This window comes from Nipponia nippon, unplaced genomic scaffold (genome assembly GCF_047370975.1).
Source record: "Nipponia nippon isolate SJK-2023a ecotype South Korea unplaced genomic scaffold, ASM4737097v1 scaffold_1, whole genome shotgun sequence".
NCBI lineage: Eukaryota > Metazoa > Chordata > Aves > Pelecaniformes > Threskiornithidae > Nipponia > Nipponia nippon.
The window spans coordinates 26371746-26392633 of record NW_028262290.1 but is presented as its reverse complement, the minus strand read 5'-3'; the positions used below and the strand labels follow the sequence as shown (position 1 = coordinate 26392633).

Genomic DNA, 20888 nt, shown 5'->3' with positions numbered 1-20888 from the left:
GAGCAAAGCAGGAGCCTGCAGGGTGGACCAAGAGGGCCAGTGAGAGGTTGACTGGGATGTGCAAGGTGGAGGTAGCTCTTTAAATTGTTTTGATCCAAAGGCAGTGTTGAGCTATTCAGAGGGACCAGCAGCAGCCCCAGAAGACAGACTTGCAGAGATGTCTGTTCCCTGTGGCCATGGGAAATATATGGTGATAGAGCATGCTGTGCATGACCACCACATGGCTCTTTGTGGCAGCTCCTGGGAATGGGCTTACCACATTGGGTTTTTCCTTTAAAAAATCATATATTTTAGAAGGAAATCTTGTTATCCTGGGAAGGAGTGGGAGGAGATGAGTGAGGACATGAAAACTTACTAGGTAACTCCAAATTTTTATGATACCATCTATGCATCCAGTGATGCTGTGAACATGGATGGCTTTTACCCCTAAAGGGTATATGATCAACATGGACATTTTATATTTCTTCAAAACCTGTTTGGTTTAGGTTTGTTGGGTCTATAGCTTGACAGATATAGAACAGACTAAGGAAACATGCTAGTTGTGTTCAGCTATATTTTCAGTTCTTAAAAATAACCTTAAAAATTCTTTTAATTTGTGTGATTTTGTTTCTGTTTTTGAATGGGGAAAAGGTTCTGAGAGTTTAAAAGTTCTGAAAACTGCTATCGGAGTGAGTATCATTCTCTAGACTGCTCTGGGTCAGCCTGCTGACGACTCAAAACCATTCATTCAAAATCCAGTGACAGGGATCTTGTCTGTACTCTATTCAAAACATTGTTTTCTGTTCTTGCCAATGGTTTATTCTAGATAATGCATTCCCGTCCAGGGAGATCTGAATACCCCACAAGCGCAGAGTCATCCTGCAATGAGATATTTTACCCCTAAGTGCTAAAAGTCATCCCCTCAGGAGAGGCAATTTTGGCTAAACATTCAGCAAACTCACTCCTTTCCAGAGTGTTTGGTGCATGAAAGCTGCACAGCCCAAGATGGGGAACCCAGTTCTCAGCTTCTTAGTGTTGCATTTTGTTGCCTTCATCATCAGGGAAGATGAGTTGCCAGGCTGGAGATTTGGCTTTTCTGAGCCATCTGCAGGGAAAATGTAATGACTGTACCTCTACCTTGAACTCTGCAATGTGCCCACAAAAACCAGCATAGTCATGAGGAAAATAACACAACTATGCCCAGCAGTAACTGAGGATTAGGGCACACCATGCCAGCTACCTGCTTTCTATCCCTGAATGTACCATTTCACTTCTTTTCCTCTCTGAAATTGGGGTAACGGTACTCATCTACACTTCTAAAGTGTTTTCAGGCTTAGGGCCAAATAGCTTTTTTAAGAATGATTTATTTTTATCTCTGTCACCACAACCACATTTGCGCCTGAGGGATACCATGCACTCATAGCCTCGGGCTGCGGGTAATTCGTGCTTTGTGATCCTAGGTTGCCAAGTAGCCTGTGTTCAGAGATGTAAGGAATCCTTGCTGTACTTGTCATGTAGCAATCTTGCCCAGCATTCAAAATATTTTCTCAACTTAAAAAAATTCTTAGGGATTTCCCACTGAAACTCAAAGGCAGTCATATATTTTATTTATTTTATTACAAGGCATGTAAGTAAAAACTTGCATATCTGAAAAAAGATATTAGATAGAAAACAGTAATAAAATTAACATTATTCTTTTAAGAAACTTGGTAATAAATACATTTCCCCTCAACATTAAAATGCTTGTTATTTTGCACAACAATAAATACAGCATAGCTCTGGCATAGAGAAAGACCAAGGCTGGATATAAGTCCATGTGGTTTCTTAAAAAAGCTTAGGTGATTTATAAAGGTTTGGCATCCTGCACTTGATGCATTTTGATACAACTTGCACTTTAATTTTAATTTTACTATGATTTTTAAACAGTCCCATAATATGAAAATATGAGAGGAAAATTTGTTTGATTATAGGATTTTTCTTTTAAATGTTTTCAAAGTGAGAGATGTGTAAACTCATTAAAACCAATCCTTGGAAAAAAAAAAAAAGTGTCTTGGTGGCTATTCTACAAAAATGCAGATTTTTCAGCTGTGGGTGCTCAAGCCTGACCAGCCAACTGGCAAAGGACCAATCCCCAGTCAGTTCATCAATTCTTTACACAGTTTTAAAACAGAAATAACAATAACAAGGAGAAAGAGTAAAGATGACCCCAGTCATGATGGTTTGAGGTTACACTACTATCCAAAGGTGAGAGGAGAAACAACAGGTATACTCCAGAACACTTCCCAGCATAACTTTGGGTCATTCTGGTCTATACTTTTCTTTTAAAACTACCAACAAAAAAAGAAAGAGAGATATTTCCATGCACTGTGCTGTTCTTATGCCAGCACGTATCATTACAATCACAACTGTGAACCTAAGTCACTTTGATAGCCCAATCTAATATAGATTGATTGATTGTCCCATGACATAGTTAGATAATGTCCACAAAATGCCACAAGCTCTGGCAGAGTCCAGCGTTCTTAAAGTACCGATAGGTCATGGCAAGACTTTGACTTGAGTTTGAAGGCCATATTCTTGTTGTTCTTGGCAACTATTTTGCCCCAAAACCGCCTGGCTTTCTTGGGGATGCTCTCTCTCCGTTTCTGGTACGCCAGTCGCTTCTCGTTCTTTTCCTTGCTGTCCCTGCGGAGCCGGACTTGCCGTACGATGCCTTCAAACAGCTCTTTCACGTTGTGCTGCACGGCTGCTGAGGTCTCGATGAACTTGCAGTCAAATACGACAGCACAGGCTCGTCCCTCTGCAAAATTGCAAGGTTGATATGTCACGAGGCGTCATGAGCAGGGGGGAGGCAAAGCAGCCACAAACTGCCACGTGCGGGGAGCCAACGCCACCGGGGGAATTCCTCAAGCCTAATATAGGCACAGATAAGTCTTTAATCACCTGATGCTGCCTGCTAGCCCATGCTCTGTGTCACAATCCCTGCCCAGCAAGGGGGGATGAATCCTTTCCGGGAAAAGCCCAGTCCCCGTTGTTGGCTATGGAGGGAGCTGGGGCTGACTGACTCATGCTGAGACACTGAAGGCTGAGAGGTCAGCCATGACTCAAAAACACCTGGTCATCTTACGTGCAGACTCCCTCAAGTCACATTAAAGGGTGGTGACAGCACCCTCCATGCGCACAGCACAGCTTTCATCCCCATAGGAGGCAGAGCCCAGCCTCCTCCATGGGTCATGGGTGTAAACCAGGCCCTTGGAACAGCAGCAACTTTGGTGTGAACAGACACATGCACAAAACCCTTAAATAAAGCCAGAACTATGCTTATGGCTTTAGACGTACATCTGAAATCATAGTTCTTATCCGTAATTACATGAACCTAAGCTAAACTTGACAGCTGTCTTTCACACAGAAGCCAATTTATTCTGTCTTCTGGCTTGCCGTGAACTCGGCACCAGGATGACTAAAATGACATGAATGCACCTGCCATCTTTCAAAAGATTTTTCAAGTGGGGCAAAGAGGAATAAGAAGGCAAATAGGCATTCCTGGGCTCCTGATGTACTCAGTTCAAACTCTTCGCTTGGGGCAACTCTGACAGGGGCCAGAGGAACTGTGCACATTCCCAGTGGGGAAAAAAAAGAAAAGTCTAGATCAATTGGGAGATAGAAGAGCAGAACAGCTGCAGAGAGAAGAAAATGCCAAGCAGAGGAACCTATGTTTCTGACGGGCCAAGACGAGATCACCTAATGCATTGCTGTGTGCTATGTTCTGTCACCTAAGCCTTAAGGAAGACTCTCCAAGAAGATATTTTACTGACTGCAAACCTTGAGAGCCAGCAGCAGCTTTCCCAGCAGTCTTTCTATTCCTATTTATGGGCTTAGGGCTCCCCGGGCTTTGGGAGAGTGGTACAGGTTGGTTATTCTTTTGCCTGCAGCAGAGGGAGGGCTGGTTTAGCATCCCAAAGCAAGGCCGTAGGAGACCTCGCCTGAAAGGCTGCACAGTCCCTGCCCAGACTAGCAAAACGAAGGGTGAGAGGGAATTTTAATTCATCAGGGAACTGGTTAAATGAAGAGATAATCTTTGGCAGCAGAATAAAGGGGGCTAAAGTCGTTATGCATAAACATGTATTGGAAATCCAAAGGGTTTCCAGCTACCAGAGGAATCACATACTTCAGTGGTCTTACACTAGGAGCTGGAAGGGAATAAATTCAAGCTGCTTTTATGACGGTACTTAATAAATTTACAAAAGGGATTATCTGACATGTAACAGCATTACTAACGGAGGCTTAAGGATCTGGCAGACCCCTCCCAGTCCTCTGCCCTCTGTTCCAGTCCTCTGCTGTTTTATTGCTCTTTTATTGCCCAGTCCTGATCACAGTGTACTCCCTCAGCCAGAGCTCTGCATTTCCTTCAAAGGCTACTAGATGACTCTTAACGTTTATGTCATTTTTATCCGCATCATTTTCCTTACCTGCCACTGAAACTTCACGGCACCTGACAAGGTCACTTTTGTTGCCAACCAAAATAATGGGGATGTCTTCTTTCTGGCGTGCCCTGCGGAGCTCTATTCTGAGTTCAGAGGCCTTCTCAAAGCTCGCCCGGTCTGTGATAGAGTAGACAATCAAGTATGCATCTCCCACTTGCATGCAGTGGTCTCGAATCCATTCTCCCTCACGCTGTTCAAATGAAACAGTCAGACATCATTATGGCCGGAACAGATTTTACTTAGAAAGTATAACATTAGAGAATCCAAATACATTCCTGCTGTAACTGTAATAGGTATGGTTTGAATCACAGTTATACTAAAAGTAATTCCTATGCAGTGATGGTATGAATACTTCACCACAAGGGAGGGCAAAACTTGCCCCAAATAATTCATTGTGCTGGCTTTAGACTGGAATGAACATGGTCTGGAAAATGGCTTGAATGTTTTGTTTTATCATTAAAAAAATAAAGAAGGCTTGCACTTCTCAGGCTCACACTGCAGAACCATTAGGCATGCTTGGCTTTGTGCGGGGGTGGGGTTAATCCTATCTTTTCCCTGATGCTGAAGTACGGAAAACACCTACTTTCTTTCCCAAAAGATACCTACTTTTGACACTAGCACTCACTCATATGCACTTTTCTTTTGGCATTTGACTAGAATAAATAAAAGTACCTTATTATCCCACATGTCGAGCAGTATAATAGTTGCACTTTCCCCATCCACCATCAGGGTTCTTTCATACGTGTCTTCTGGAAAGAAAAGCAGAAATGTTTGAAATATATTTTTTGTGGCATCATGTACATTGCAAAAACCCAAGTAGTTAAACATGTATAATTTGTTCACAGTTCCAGTTATTGAGCCAAATTTTATGTTGGCTCGCAGTTCCTTCCTCATTTCCATCAGCACTGAACCTGCCCTCTGTTCATTACTGGTTGTCTTACTTTCCATGATATATGAAGGAGGCTGAAAGATCAGGAAATGAAATGTTCATTATTTTGGCTGATATTCTCTTTATCTTATGTGGGAGAGAGAAAATAGAACCAGTGGAAGAAATAACCAAAGGCTGAACATGTGCCCCGTGGGAGCAGCAGAGTCCAGCAAGGCTGAGTAATGGAAAATATTTGCTTTTGCTTTAGCAGGGACAGTTTACGGGTGAACAGTCACTGCTGCTGAAAGCAATACAGCCAACAGCCTACCAAGCAATGAGGACAGGGTTTTGTGAGACAAGAGCTGTTGAGTTTCAGAGAGGCTGAGACTTCTGCTGCGTCCTAGTTCTCTCCCATTTCATGGTTTCCCACATTACCTTTGATGTCAAAAAGCAAAGGCATCAACAAACCACAGAAGTTCAGTTATTTTGTACTGAGGCCACAAAAATTCATACCTAGATTATAAATGCCATGTGACAAAGTTCTGCTTAGATCTGGGGGGGCAGATCTTCCCACTCATAATTTCGATCAACCCTTACTGTGAAATCTCAGTCTAGCTTCTGCTTCAAATACTGATCTTCCTTCTTTCCCCCAAACCTGGGGACATTTGGATGAGCAATACGGGGTTTGGACCCATCTCTAGTCTTGCTTTGATAGTCAGTGAAAAATGCCAGGCTTTGGGCTTCTGAGCAAACCACGCCTCTCACTGCAGTGTTTAAGGGGTCTGTCCCAACCATGCTTGTAGATAGAACTATGCCTTAACACTTGCCTCGTAAAACTTCTGCTGGGCATTAATGGACTGAACTTTCCCCTAAATCATGATCAGAGCCCTTCCTCAAAGCCAGGAATCTACATCCATGCAAAAGAATGAGCCAAAAATATTACAAATTTTAACTAAAATCAAAAAGAGCCCAGGCTTGACACAGCTTAAAATGGAGAGATTAAAAACACAAAGCTGATCAAGAGGCACAGTTTCCCTTGTAGGCCGAATAGGATGACACTTGTGTTCGTGAGTTAGATTGATCTTACAGTCAGTTGCAAAGCCAGTCCATAAAAGTAGCTGCATTCCCTCTGTGAGGTGGCTACCCTGAAACCATCCCCTCTTGTAACAGTATTTCCAGTTCACAAGCTAAAGTTTGGAGAATAGTTTCTTCAACTGATTGAGCATCTGCATGGGAACAAGCTCCATATATATCAGAAGACAACATCCAGAGGACTCCTTCTCCACTCTGTTACACACGGAGAGGCTACAAATACATAATCACACTCCTTGAAAATATTATGCCCAAATGGTCATATTCAACACTGATTTGCACCTTGGTCAATCCTAAGGGACTTCCATAGGACATAAAACACACTGAAAGTGAGCAATTAGTTCATCTCATGCTTATTTCGAAGCTGACGCTAAAAGGGGAGAGAAATAGAAACAATAGAAAGTTTTCTGATACCTCAGAAGAGCTGGCCTTGGCTACCCTACAAGCAATATTGCTGGGAGTGTGAAGAAAAGAAGAAACCATAGAGCTTTGCATGGAGGAGAAGGAAACCGTCTGACAAGGGTGTGCAAAGTAAATCAGCTGCCTTTTCTGACTGCTTGCCCCAGGGTCCTACTCTAGTTTGCTGGTGTAGCACTAGGAAACCTTTTAGCAGAATTACTCTAAGCTGAGGAGCTCGTGGGATTACAGGAAAAGTCAGCGGGACAAGCTGAAGGCAAAGCACACCTGAATAACTGATTCAGAGTGACTGCACCACGGGGAACTTCAGACCCCGAAGGCACAAAGATCTGTGCCCCCAGTCTGGGAGACCAAGCAAGGAAAACGTGGGTCCAACCTTCCTGATGCTGGGCTGTATGAAATCCTGGGTAAAGCCTCTCCTAACTGGAGAGGTAAAGACACAAAAAGCTGTCCTGCCTGTGCTTCAGTGAGGACTGGAAGAGAAGCCCAGAAACTCTCTGTGCTAGCACTGGCACCATCGCACCCAGGGAGTACAGGCAGGAGAGGGAAGGGATATGTGAGAGACGAGGAGAGTCCTGCATACTGGCGAGTAAAACCAGCCGGCAACCTGCATGTCCTCCCAAGGTGACAGCGTCTGCCTCCTTACAGCCACAGCAGATTTCTGCTGCAGCACAACCCTTCCACATCAACATCTCACACACAACATAGCTCAGGGCTTAGTGCCACAGCTTCACCTTCTGCATGATCTGATCTTTGGGATTAAAGGACGTTTCACAACCCTAACTAAAGCAGGAGACATTAGCGAGGGGGAAGGGTCAAAGAAAGCCCTACGGTGCTTTTTTTCCCCCGTTTGGGCAATGGGAATTTTCCTACACTGGTGAAGGACCTTTGTCTTTTTAACCCTGGGGGAACCCATGCTGGGCAAGTAACATAAAATGAGGAGGAGATATCTTTTACTCAAATTCCATACAGCCTACGCTGAGGTAATGTGTTTATACAGAAAGGCTGAGATGACTTCTAATGGCAAATATTTTGGAGGTGATTGAAGGACTCAGCTTATTATTTCTTAGCATTTCATTCTTGTAGACCACAAGGACCTTCAGTTGTTTTCTCTCCCCCACAGAAAGCTGGAGTCAGCCCTACGGAGCCAGTGGTGACTGAAATGTTGGACCAGCATGAAAGCTGAACCAGCCTCCTGTGTAGCATCATCACAGGCAAGAATGAGGCAGCTTCCAGCAGGTATTTTGAAATGAAATAGCATGAGAATCTGAATTGTCCTTTTTCAGAGGCTTTTCATCATTGTAAGTATCTTACTCATCTTATTTTGCTTTCTTGTTTTCTTAAGACAGATGCATGTGTTGAATCAGTTTTGATGATCAAATCCAAATGTTTGTTACCTCAATTTTTGATTAAATGGGCTCTCTGATTTTCTGTGCCAATTACTACTGTCAGGGCTGATTGCAAGCAAACACAAACACCCCAGGGCATAACGACCTACCTCCCAGCACCTCACAGTCGCTGTCGATGCTGTCGTGCACTCCCGCAAAGATGTTGGCTAGCGAGGACTTGCCTACACTCTGCTCCCCGATCAGGACCACCCGGTAGCAATTGCTGCCAGACTCAGAGGAGATGACAGAGTCAGACGACTCCGAGGACCAGCTCCTTCTGTAGTATTCATCGGGACTGATGGTGTATCGCTTCTGCGGGTTGTACTCATTGGAGTCTTTCTGGACCAGAAGATTCTTTCCATCAGCAGGGATGCTCCATCGCTGCTGCTGCTGCTGCAGGCTGTTGTTGTGGGTGCGACGCATGGTAACGTTGTTGAGGGTCATTTTTTACCCCTAATGAGAAATAGGGAAATCACAAACGTTACCCACAAAACATTTAGAAACGCATTAACACCTCTTATTAACTTCAAGGCAGCATGTCCTGCTCTTCTATAGGGTTCTAGCATACAACAAAATAAAAATGAGACTTTCTGCACTCTTTCGTAGTTGCTGGTACACAAAAAAATATTTCTAGTTAGTGAGTCAGAGCCTTTTTCTTAGGGATGATACCACCTTCACATGCGAAATCCTATCTTTGTTTAGCCTTCACAAGCTCACGGCTGTGCTAGGTGCAGCCCAGCCCTGGAGAGAGTGAGGCATTGCTGCGTCCCAGGAGGAGAAGGAAGGGGCAGCATTCACCACAGCTGTCCTACATGGGAGCTGCATCCCTGCTGAGAGGCAGCCTGTGGTACAGGCAGCACCTACAGGTACTGCTGCCCATCCTTTGCGCTTAACTGGGGGCAAACAGAGGCACCGGTCCCAGTTGCCTCCAACTCCCAGTGCAGCTGGGCGTACAGCATCTTTCACATTGTCTCAGTTAAGAGCTGAAACTTTTGGGAAAGCAATAAGGCATCACTGGCTGCATGCTTAGACAATCCTGATATGAGAAAAGAGGCATGCAAGCAAGTCTTGCTATGATGGGGTGAATTTGGGTCTCCTCTACGGCCGGGTAAACAAAGAATGACTCTGCTTCAGACAGTGGCTTTTTGGCCGGTAAAAGGGAGGACACAGTCAAGACCAACAGCTTTTCTGAGGAGGTACAGGTTCTAGCCGCTACAGGAGGTAGCGCTGGGAGAAAAAGCTCCTAAATTTACAGATACTAAATCAACAACTTCATTTACTGCACAATCAGCTAGATGGGTTAGCTCTTCTTATTTAAGCATGGCTCTTAATTACATTTTACTCAGCAAACTCTATTTTGCCGTGCTTGGAGGCAGAGGACAGTGATGTCATTCTCACGGGCCAACAGCTACCATTTTTAGGAAAGTTACTTTGATGCGTTCCAGTTCCCAAAGTGACAGTTATTTAGACACTTTGCTTTTTGCCATATATCTGATGTTTCTCAGCCCTCTTCTCTGCATTAGTAATTAGGGTAACTGTCCATAAAATGCACCCAACCACTTTCAAACCTGAGTAATAGGTGGTGAACAAAAAAAGTACAGAATCACATCAAAGCAACACATACAAATTGCTATTCCTCTTCACACAAAACTGCCTGAAAACTTCTTAGGATAAATACACAGCAAGACATAGAACAAATATACAGAAAAAGCACACTCTATCTGAACTTATTACCGCATACGCAATATTTTCTCTCTGATGCACAGTACTTAGTGGCAAAATGAGATCGTTTGCCTCATCTTAGTCACAGTGACTTTTGTCAGCAAGAAATACATCTAACCCAAAATCATGCACCAAGCAAAGACTGCTTTACAAACAAAATGAAATATTTACCGCGGTTGAATTTTAAAATGCATTTTTTCCTTGCCGAAAAGACCAGATGAGAAAAGCCAGCTACCATTCAGTCAAACAACAGAGCCTAACTCACAACTTGCAATAAACAGTCACACACTAAACAGTCGCAAACATGAACATTTTACGATTTCGCCCCTAACAAATCATCATCCTTCATTAAGCAAAGCCAAACGAGTCCCTGTCGCACACTGCGTTCCAAGTTCAAACTCATTTTGACAGCCCACACTGCATTTAGCTGCCTGGGTCTCTAGCATCGACAGTAAAAGACTGCGTCCGAACCAGTGCTGCCTTACTTCTGCCCGGCTCCTCCAGGCAGCCGGCTCCTTTGCTCGCGCTGCCCTTCTCTCTCGGTGGGGTGCGGTACGCTGAGCTGCTCGGCCGAAGTAAATCCTCTCCTGCTTTGGGGCTGCCTCTTTAATTCTTTCTCAGCAAACCTGGTTTATATTAAGCCCATCTGATCAGAGACAGGGCTTTTCCGTGACGTGGCTGGCCTTTCCATACAACAGCCAGCCCCCAGCTGGGAGGAAACAGACAGGCAGAAGAGCAAAAACTTGCAAACAATCTCAAAAGACTTACTCAAAATCATATGATTGTCTTAATATTGCCAGTAAAATAAACACATTTGGTACTTGCATGATGAAAACAGCAAAGTGGAAAAAACCAAAATAATACGTCGTTTCGCCTCACTCAGTTTTTCATTCAAACATTATCAAAATTAATGATGTTTAAAAAATGACATGAGCTTCATTAATACAGAAAATGCTGTAAATGTATTATGTTCTCTGCCTGCAAAATGCACTTAATCCCCTGCTAGGCAATAACATTTCTTTGGAATAAAATATCTGAATGTTATTTTGGAATTATCCTGAAAATAGGAATACTACTCTGTTTTTAAAAAAAGTTAAAACCTAGTATATACAATCCTATTTTTCGCTGTCAGCCTCCAATGACTGCACCCAGTTTCCTGAACTGCATAATCAGCTCTCACTTCTGCTTCAACCTTTTACTAACAGGGGCTTGAAAAAACATCCAACTACAAATTCAGCATTACTCCAGCTGGTTCGTGGCAAAGATGCATCAGAGCACAAAAAGTCTGCACAAAGTCAGAGTAACACAGTACTGATTCCGTCCGCAGCCCATTAGGAAAGATGAATATATAGTGTACCTGCCACAAACCCAGAGCCTGCTCCTTAAATTTTTATAATCTCATAACTCATTGGCAGAAGAAATTTTGCCACAGAACTACTCAGTAGGGGTACCACAAGTTATATAAAAGCATATGGAAACTCTGTAGTCAGCCTTCAATTATCCAGATTCTGGATTAACTATGATGAGCTCAAAATCAAGCTCCTACAGCTTTTCTTTATATTTACAATCATCTCCTAGTTACTTTATCAGCCCCTGAAACCAGAAGGTGGCTAATTCTTATCCTGTATGTAGGAAGTCTGAACAACTTCGCTGCTGAGCAGGGGCAAGAATATAGTTTTTCATGTGCCCATTTTGAGAAAATTACGGGCAAGCAAGCCTTTAACTGACAACAAACCTTTAGTAAAGGGAGTGGCGATATGCAGAAAAGAATATCTGTTGCTATGATAGCAGCCTAGCACTTATTTTACATTCCTCCACTGTAAAATTGACTGTTTGTCCCCTGAAAAAAAACAGAACTTTACAAAATTCTTCAGTTGAAATCTGCTTACTTTTTTTTTCCCTTTTGGCTTTATTGCATTCCTGTGTCTTTCGTGAAGATTTTCAGGGCCTTTCTGAGCCCATTCTCAAGTTTAAAGAGCCAAGAGCATTTCCCAAAGTAATACGGTCTCATCAGTTTACATGGAAATTATTCAGATCTACCAAGGGGAGAATTGGACAAAAATATGTCCTGATTTTCCTTCACCTGCATTTCACTGCTTGGCAGCAGCTGAACTGGCCCCAAGGCCTGCATCTCCAGCTCACCTGTCCCTTACACAGCAGGCTCCGAGCCTCTGCTGCTGCGTGATAATCCCAAAGAGCACAAAGTCCCTCTGTACAGTCCCTCTGCGTAGGCTGTACAGAGCGGCTGTTAATACTCACGGTACAAAATGCAACAACAGCTCTGGCGGGGAAGGTTTATGGCATGGCCAGCGGTTTGCGAGAAGACTTTTGCTGTCGGCACACTCAGCGCCACTTCTGAAGTTGCTCATTTTTTTGAAATGTGCTAGAAATCACGAAGGTGAGTGAGTGGCTGGAGAGCTGTGCTCTGCACCTTGGGTTCACTTTACTCTCTTTAAGTGGTCTGTAATTTGTCACCAAGAGTGAAAAAACAGAACCTGTCCACTGCAGGACTGGAGAGATTTATGGCCAGATTGATCTCAGCAGAACCGCAGGCTCTAACGTCTCACCCACATGTTTAACTTATATCATAGTAGAAAGCACAGACAGCAGAAATAAACCAAAGTCAGGAAAACCTTTATGTTTAGTTATGGTTAGTGTTAGATCAGGAATTGCTAGACATCATCTTCCATGTCCTCTTCATAAAATTCAAGGTAGCCAAAGACAACACAGCTCTTTATCGACCACACAATACATCTCTTCTATAAAGCCATCCATAAGCGTTGTCCCAACCGTGGCATGAAGCACTTACACTTGGGAAACTTGCACGTGTGTTTTCCTTTGTACTGCCTTTTCTGAGCCTATTCTGGTTTTCCAGCTGGACAATTAACTCTCCAGATCCCGTTCTGTACTACCGTCTGCCTCGACGTGATGAAGAGCTCACGTTCTCCAGGAATGCCATCAGCACTCATGAATTTCAATTGGTATATCTGTGGGGAAAACTTTCTTTTTTTTTTTTTTAAGCTGGGGAGAGGTGCAGCATTTTCAGCCTCCTGATACTTACTTACAAGGGAAAACAACATGGAACATATGAACTGAGACCTTCTCAATAGGGCTGACTATCGGCTTGGATTTCCAAATATAATCCCATAGACTGATGGAGGCTGATGCCGTCCTGGACTGCTCAGCACTGTCGCACTCTTCACTGGTCAACATTGCTGCAATTCAAACTGCCTGAGACACAGGCACAAGATGGGACAAACCATAAGACCAGGTGCTGTTGTAACACACAGAAGTGCTCAGATGTTACTGCCTGGTGCAGTATTAAAACTCTGAGCGATTGCTTTTCACCTGTCTTATCCATTCTCTGCTTCAATAATCACGTCTTAAAGGAATGCTGCTTGCAGCCAGGATGAAGTAAACGTCGCAGAGTAACAGCTCTGCAATCCTTCTCCAGCCAGTTACAATTAGACCAGGTGATGCCCCAAGCAATTAGGCAGAATTTTTCCATTGGATATAAAACAGCAGTACTTTTTAGCTGACACTTAAGTAGCCTTTTTGTATTTATGTATATGAAGGCAAAAGTAGTTCCTCAAATCACCTTCTGGCATGGGGGTTGTGCATAGAGAGGCCCTTAATCAACTTGGAGGAGGAGGGAAATGCAAGGGGGAAAAAACTCAAAAAAACCAGGAAAAACAAAATTCGGATTTATTTTAACAGAAATTGAATGCAGAGTGTCTGAAAGAGCACTTTCTCTATATACATTTAGTAGAAGAGTACGTCTTTATTTTTCCCCTCAGAGGACCTCACTCAGTAGGCTGCGTTCCCAACAGTTGGCTGCCTGTAACAGCAATGCGTGAAGCCCACCGCCTTCCTTTGCTCCACACCGTTGCGGCATTTCACATTTTGCTCTGTTTCTCACATCCGCCAGTGCTCCCTGGCCTTTGGCAGGTCTTAGCCCCCCCAACAGCATCAGCTATGGACAGAAATGGGTTTGGGTCTAGGCACGATGCTGGGCCGGGTAGTGTCGGGCACTCCGGGCGCACCCACTGTTACTGTACGCCTTAGGGGAGCTGCTCCAGTGTCGCCATTCATTCCTGCAGCACAGCGGGCACAGGCAGCTCGGTGAGCAAGCATGGAACAAAAAGCAAAAATATATGTGGGATGAAGCTGCATTAGGCCCATAGCAATGGGACCATTAGCTTATTTACACCAACTCATGCCCACGGCTTTGCCTTTGCCTTTGCCTTTCCTGCTTCACATCCAATGACCGGGTAAGAAGTTTCATGCTGGGTGAGAAAGGTAACAGGGACAAAACACTCTGAAATTGGGAGGTATGAGGTAGGGAAATGAAGGATTATGTGCCTGAGGAGAACTAATGAGGGTCTTAAGTAGGGGACAGGGCAGAGAAAGACACATAGAAATTAAGGAATAATAAAATTTTTATTTATTTTAAAGGAAACAGAGGCAGGAGCACCTGAAAGTGGCCCCCTATCTAAAAAAGGCCACTGCTCCCCTCAGAGGAGCAGATTTGGTATACTGTTCCAGCAATTGCTTTCAGAGGGTACTGAACTTGTTCCAACATCTTCTTTTCTCTCACACCACAGCAGCATTTTTACAATTCTTTAACTGAGGACTAAAAGCAGAACATGATCCTTTGGTGATGGAGCACAAGGATAGGGAAGAAGCACTGATCTGCACTCCTTGCGTACAAGACAGCAGTAAAAGCTGGCATTAGAGCTCTTGGGGAATAGGATTGCCTTTAATCAGCTGCTTCATTAGAGAACCCCTCATTAGTGTATTACTTGCAGATAATATGGATTCTGATTTACCAAAAGGAAGGTGCTCTCCATATCCACGCACTGAAGAGCCTTGGTGACTGTAATGGGTGTCCAAAAGACATTTTCCACATTAACACATTAAGCTGGCACAGTCGAATACTCAGCAAAGATTGAGAAATGAGCAGCCAGAGGAAGTAATGCAGTTCAGTTCATAATAAAATACAAGTTGCTTTTTAGCCTAGTTAACTGAAAAGAAGAACAACTAAAACAACTATCAGTTGTGGGAAAAAAAAGAACAATGATAAAAAGCAAATGGCAACACCAGATTATTTCAGTAAGAGTTACTTAGAAAAAGGACTGCCTATTTCCCACCCTTGCACTGAATGACATTAATTGTCCAGGGAACAGAATTAAGTCGTGTATGACGTAAATAAATGTGCTTTTCAAACTGAATCAATGCAAATAAAAAAAAATTATAATATACTAATAATAGTAGGATGTGAGCTAGCCATAAATGTTCTTCGAATACTGAGCTAAAAAAACCTTCAGACAAATGGCACCAGCACAGACCATTTTTTGCAGTTGGGATCTTTGTAGTATGTTGCAGTCCTCAGTGCAATCAGGTTTGGGAGCCACGGTCTCCTTTGCAGCTGCAGGATTCACAGATTTCAATAACTTGATTTTATAGCACTAAGTCATGGTGGTAATTTAACAATAGGCAACTTCTGCATCAGCAAACCCTAGGTTAGAAACTTCAGCAGGGTAATCTGGACCTCCGATCTTCATAACTGTTGAAGGGAGATCCAGAAAAAGATCTTTTGCTCTGAATGCAATTTCTTCTTCACCGTGGTGCCCAAGACTCTTACACCAAGTGCAACCAACTATAACTACCAATACTCAGGGGGGCTGGGTTATACTGTTTCAACTCACACAAAAACACAGAGGAAGCCCTCACAATCCCACCAACGAAAGCAAATTTACTTCAAAAATATTCCATGTGGTGTCCAGAGCTTGACTTTCAGGTTCTGATTGCATTTATCTACATGACGAGCCTGCCTGGGATGGGAAGGGGGCACCGCTGAGCTCTCCAACCCACCTCGGCTTGCAAAACTCCTTGTGGTTTCACATCATTAAAGGATGTTTTGGGCTTGCTGTCTGGGTGGAGGAATCCCATCGCTGGGGCTGGGACTGACATGGGGCCCTGGGCAGGGTGGGGGAGCTCTGAGAGGGTGGGCAGGTCTGTGGGTGTCCTCAGGGCCCCGGCACCCACTTGGTGCACTCCTTGAGGAAAGGTGGTGGCATGGGGTTGAGGTTCGGCTGAGGCAGACCTGAGTTCAGTTGGGACGGTGTCAGTAGCAGTCATGCCAGGGCTGTTAAAACACACGGCACATGACGGTGGCTAAAGCAGCTACACTTTTGCCACAGCTGGAGTATAGCGTCTGGGCATCTCATCCCTCCCCAGCTCTCTCTTTACTGCACGGACGACTAGCAGTAACAAAACCACAGCTAAATATGGTCTGCTTGGAGGGAGCCAACGGCTCTTGTCTTTCCCCGTTTACAGTATCGTCCATCCGGTGCCCCTGGTTCAGCTCTCGACTGCCCGCTCGCCACACCAGCAGCTAGTAAAGTGATGCTTCATGCGATTGCTCAGTGATTCACCACCTTGTTTGGATTTTCTGGCTCCCAGGCTCATGTTTATCAGCAAAACACACACGCTTTCCAGCGTCAGGCTGTAAGCGGATTGGAGCCATACGAAATGCATTTGAGTGAGATGCTCTACATGGTCAGGCATAATTAATGTCTATTTAATTGAACAACAGCACTTTTTTTATTTACACGGCTTTAGTCCCATGTCTTTCAGCGTGTGCTTTCCACTTTTCCAAAATGGAAGATGTGAAAATGAACATATAAGTGAAGGTACATTGTTGACTCTCTTTTTGAAGATCTAATTCTTCATCTCTGTTGTACTGTGTTCATGACAGGACAAGTAAGAGCCAGGCCCTGCAGGTAGGATTCACTTCACCTCATTTAAACTACTTGCCTTGGTTCCCTGAGGACAGCAGACAGGGTTAACCAGGCAGCTCCAGTGTGATTCATCTAACACAGATTGCATGAATCATGGAGATGCCTCTCTCCCCACTGACAACAGAGGGATGGGGAGATGAGTCTCTCTGCACTAGCACTAGCCTCAAACTGCACTGTCTGAAACCGAGACTGGCAGTCAAATGAAATGAAGAAATCCCTAACAGCCCAAAGGCTATTTTTTACCAGTGCCTTTTCATATGGGCAATAAGTAAGACAAGGTTTAAGATGTAATCATTACATATGCAACGCTGAATAAAACTACCCTACTGTAGTACAGGAGGTGCATAAATGCACGAGCAACTTGGCTACAAAACTGGAGAAACCAGTACATGTGCCATGTTCAGCGTGGATGGCAACAGAGGTCTTTTCCCAGTAGCTGCTGGGACACTTCTGGGGAGGAATTACTTCTGTTGCCATCCACACTGACCGAGCACGAACTGCAGCTTCTTCACAGCCTCTGACCTATGGCAGGATGGCTCGTGGAGTTTTCTGCCCTGCTTCTGCAAGCCAGTGCGTGCTAGCGCTGTGTATCACCACAGACACATCCTGCTCCAGCCAGCCAACCTCCTGAAAAAAGGAAGATCACAGCCAGCATGTTTTTCAGGGAACACACTCAATAAAATACCAGCAGTTACAATGCTGTCAGCTTCAACCGTACTCCGCAAAGCCAGTTCCTTGGCACTGAAGGCTCTTGCGTTCCTGTAGGAGCCAGAAAGGGGTGGCACAGATACAGCAGGCTCTTCTCGAGTCCTCTAGCTGGGACACGCACATGCACGCACGTATATCCGTGCTCAAGCTGCTGGGTGACCTCCTACAACCACCACTTGTTTGTCTTTTGCTTTCTCTCCATTGTTTTAATAATTTTTTTTCATTATGAAAGCAGGCAGTAAATACAGGAGCTGGGCATAATAAAAAAGCCATCATTAATAACTAAAATCAATAGTTTTGATGGCTAGCAGAACCTTTTAATACTTTCACTGCATTGTGCTCCAGTGCAAATCATGCATCTGCAAAACTTACATCTCTGTGATAATGTGTGGGACAACACCGTCCTTTTCAGAAGCAGACTGCAAGGTCTCTGTCACACACATTTTTCCTTCTTCATGGTAATTAACACATTATTTAATGCTTTCTGAGCATTTTCTACACCGAAAGCTACTAAAGTTTCATATTAATAAGGGAGGACATGTTCTCATGAAGCCAAGGTCGCTGAGTGTGCTGTTGATTCAAAGATGTGAGTGGCTAGAAAAGGGAATGTCCATCAGTTGCTCAAGCACATTTCTCAGGTGAGCTGCTCCGAGGTTGGCTACCTGACATGCGTTGTACCTGTGGAGCACAAAAATACAGAAACTGGTACGAAAAAGCTTTGATTTCTTGAGCCTGTGGAAGTAGCTACAGCCCTGGTTTTCACAAATCCTCTGTGTTGCTGGAAGTTTAATCAATGGCCAGGCTGGCAGATTTAGAAGCTAAAAGAAAAATAGCTAATTCAAAGTCGCAAGCTCAAGGAACATAATTCTAGCATGACCTAAACTAGATCTGATTGTTGATGCCCTACAAATCTCAGTTCTATGTAGCTCGCAATTTGGCCAACGGAGCAAAGCGAGCGAGCCGGCCGCGCAGCCATGCTCTCCCCTCCTTCGCACTGCACGCTCTCTGCAACCATGGTCTGACAGGTTTTAAACAATTCTGTCGTATTGTAAAGTAAGACCCAAAGTACCACAAACATGAACTGAGATGATAAAACATATCATAGTGAACACAGAGAGACATGAGAGGGAACAATATGGACGCATCCCATTGCAAAAGGCAGAGAAAATATTTTGATCTCCTAGTTACAAGCCCACTCCTGTTTGACTTCTGACCCAAGACTATGCTGCCAGCAATTACGTCACGGCTGCGGGCAGTATAACGCTGCCTCCAGAAGCTCTTTGCCTCATTAGCAGGGTATTCACAAGGGCAACTTTGGCTCAGTGAGCCAGGGGAAGGAAATGGGTTCATTCAGAAGGGACGGCAGAGCAGCCAAGGTAGGCTTCGGCGCTGCATTGCCTCCCGCGCTCTCCCTCACTCACAGCTTAAGGAAAAGATGAAGCTAAAATGAGCAGCACCCTTAGGGGACAAAATGTTCTTTCATTAGAGGATCACATGGAAAAATTCTGACAGCTTACCTGAACATCTTCAAATATCTGCTTTTATGAAATGCCTCCTTTTCCTCTCTCATGGGTATATATCAGGAATCTCCCTTAAAATAAGTTAAAATCAAACATAATTGAGACTTAAAAACCTGTCCAAAATACATAAAGGGAGAACAGCAGTGAAAGTTCACATGTTCCACAGAGGATGAACACCTCATGTCCCCTATACCTGCACATTTCTGGTTCAGCAAAACCTGTACAACACACGTGCCTGGATACTTCTCACACTTCACACTGAAGGACAGACCATATCTACTGCCTTGGTTACCCTGGGTTCTTCCTGCACAAAGGATGATGTCCCTTGATCTCTGCTATGACATAGCAGGAGGCCTTCCACAGCACCTTTGGATTGTTTTCTGATTAACCACACAATTAATATTGTCCCTATATGTTGCATACAGGTAATGCGTTAGCCTTTTAGCTGAATAAAAAATAAAGAAAAAGTGAGAAGGCGAGGAAGAGAGGGCAACAGAGAGACAGAGACAGAGAGATGTCCTATCCGCAGAACAGCCTTCTTGAGTTCATGCAGATTCAAGCACTGCCCCTTATTTGAAGGTATTATTTCATTTGCAAAGTGTAACTCCCAGGTCACACTCCCAGGTTTTTTTTTATTGCCAGCATCCCGGCAAAGTGCTCTCTTTGGCAGTCCTTAGACTCCCAGCTCCCAGTGTCTTAGTCTCATATTGCTTACAGTAATTTGACTATATTAAGGAGCCAAGCCTTTTCAGCTCAAAACAACTAGGACAGACCTGAGAGCTCCACCACTTTGGCTTTCCAAAGCTTTCCTCAACCATCACTAACATAACACTGCTCAACATGGATTTTTACCTAGTCTACAGGCAGGGGAGGCCTTTCTCCACCTCTCTGAAAAATCAGAAGTTTCCCCATGGGTGCCCTAGCACTGGCTGACTCCAAAATGCTTGCAGCTCTACCTGAAGTGAGTATCAGCCACTCCATTCATGCTGAAGGCTGTGAAGCAAATACACAAACTCATGTGCAGTCCTTGTTCAACTTCAACAGAAAAGGGAACCCACACATTTGATCAACTTCAGGCCCAAAGTCTGTAGAACTGGGAGAAAGCGAGGACGTGGAGGTGAGGACAGCCTGCGTTAACAACGTTTTATCAGTGGTGAGAGGAGAGATGAGATGAGATGAGATGAGATGAGATGAGATAAGACAAGATGAGATGAGATTAATTCTTCCCCAGCCAGGAAGGAGTAAAGTTCTGGAGGTATCAGACATGTAACTTTCTCTGGAGGACATACATGGCTTGCAAGCAGCTGGTTTTCAGATTATTTTAGTTTCCATTTCTAAAGAACACTGGACAGGACTTTTCACAGTGAGGGGAAAAGTTCCTGAATTTTAGAAAAGTGCAATAAAAAAGCCATGGAAGTGAAAGGGCAGATTCTTAACACACAATGTGTGGGAAATGAGCTATTTCATGGGGTCGCTCCACATCCTGAGTGTACTTGGCAACACTCTGGTATTGGCCTCGCAACCCTAATTTCACTTCCAGACCATGCCAGTAGTTTCTCAGCGGCAGCTGCATGTAGCATAGTCCCCTGCTGAAGATGCTGCTCCACCTTCACCAGATTACCACCCACCGCTAGGAGAAACTCAGCTGCCTGGCCCTGGTTTGGTGTAGAAGCAATGGAAGTAGCAATCACATATATTTATCCTTTTGAGAAAAACAAAACCCAGTGACAGTGCCAAACATAGCCATGACTGAAGACTGGCAGCCACACCAGCTCTCTGCATCCTGTGGCAAAGCAAAAGACAGAATAAACCCAAGCTCAGACGTGAGAAAGCAAGATATAGTGCCTTGCAGAGTCAAATGCAATGCACTGTCTCTAATATTAATTACTAATTTCATTAGAGCTGCACAA

The 20888-nt window shown here is 44.1% G+C and overlaps 1 protein-coding gene across 2 annotated transcripts; it reads right to left on the bottom strand.

Moving 5' to 3' along the window:
- Positions 1–1577: 1577 nt before the first annotated feature.
- On the bottom strand, positions 1578–10559 carry GEM (GTP binding protein overexpressed in skeletal muscle). 2 transcript variants are annotated; one of them, XM_009469295.2, is made up of 5 exons: positions 10433–10559; positions 8336–8678; positions 5133–5209; positions 4446–4650; positions 1578–2776 (listed from the first exon to the last, which is right to left on the bottom strand). In XM_009469295.2, the coding sequence occupies exons 2-5, from the start codon at positions 8667–8669 to the stop codon at positions 2499–2501; spliced, it is 894 nt and encodes a 297-aa protein (XP_009467570.1). In that variant the 5' UTR covers positions 8670–8678; positions 10433–10559; the 3' UTR covers positions 1578–2498. The 2 variants fall into 2 exon arrangements, with proteins under 2 accessions (XP_009467570.1, XP_087606085.1); XM_087749959.1 differs by having other exon boundaries at positions 5133–5206.
- Between the last annotated feature and the right edge of the window lie 10329 nt (positions 10560–20888).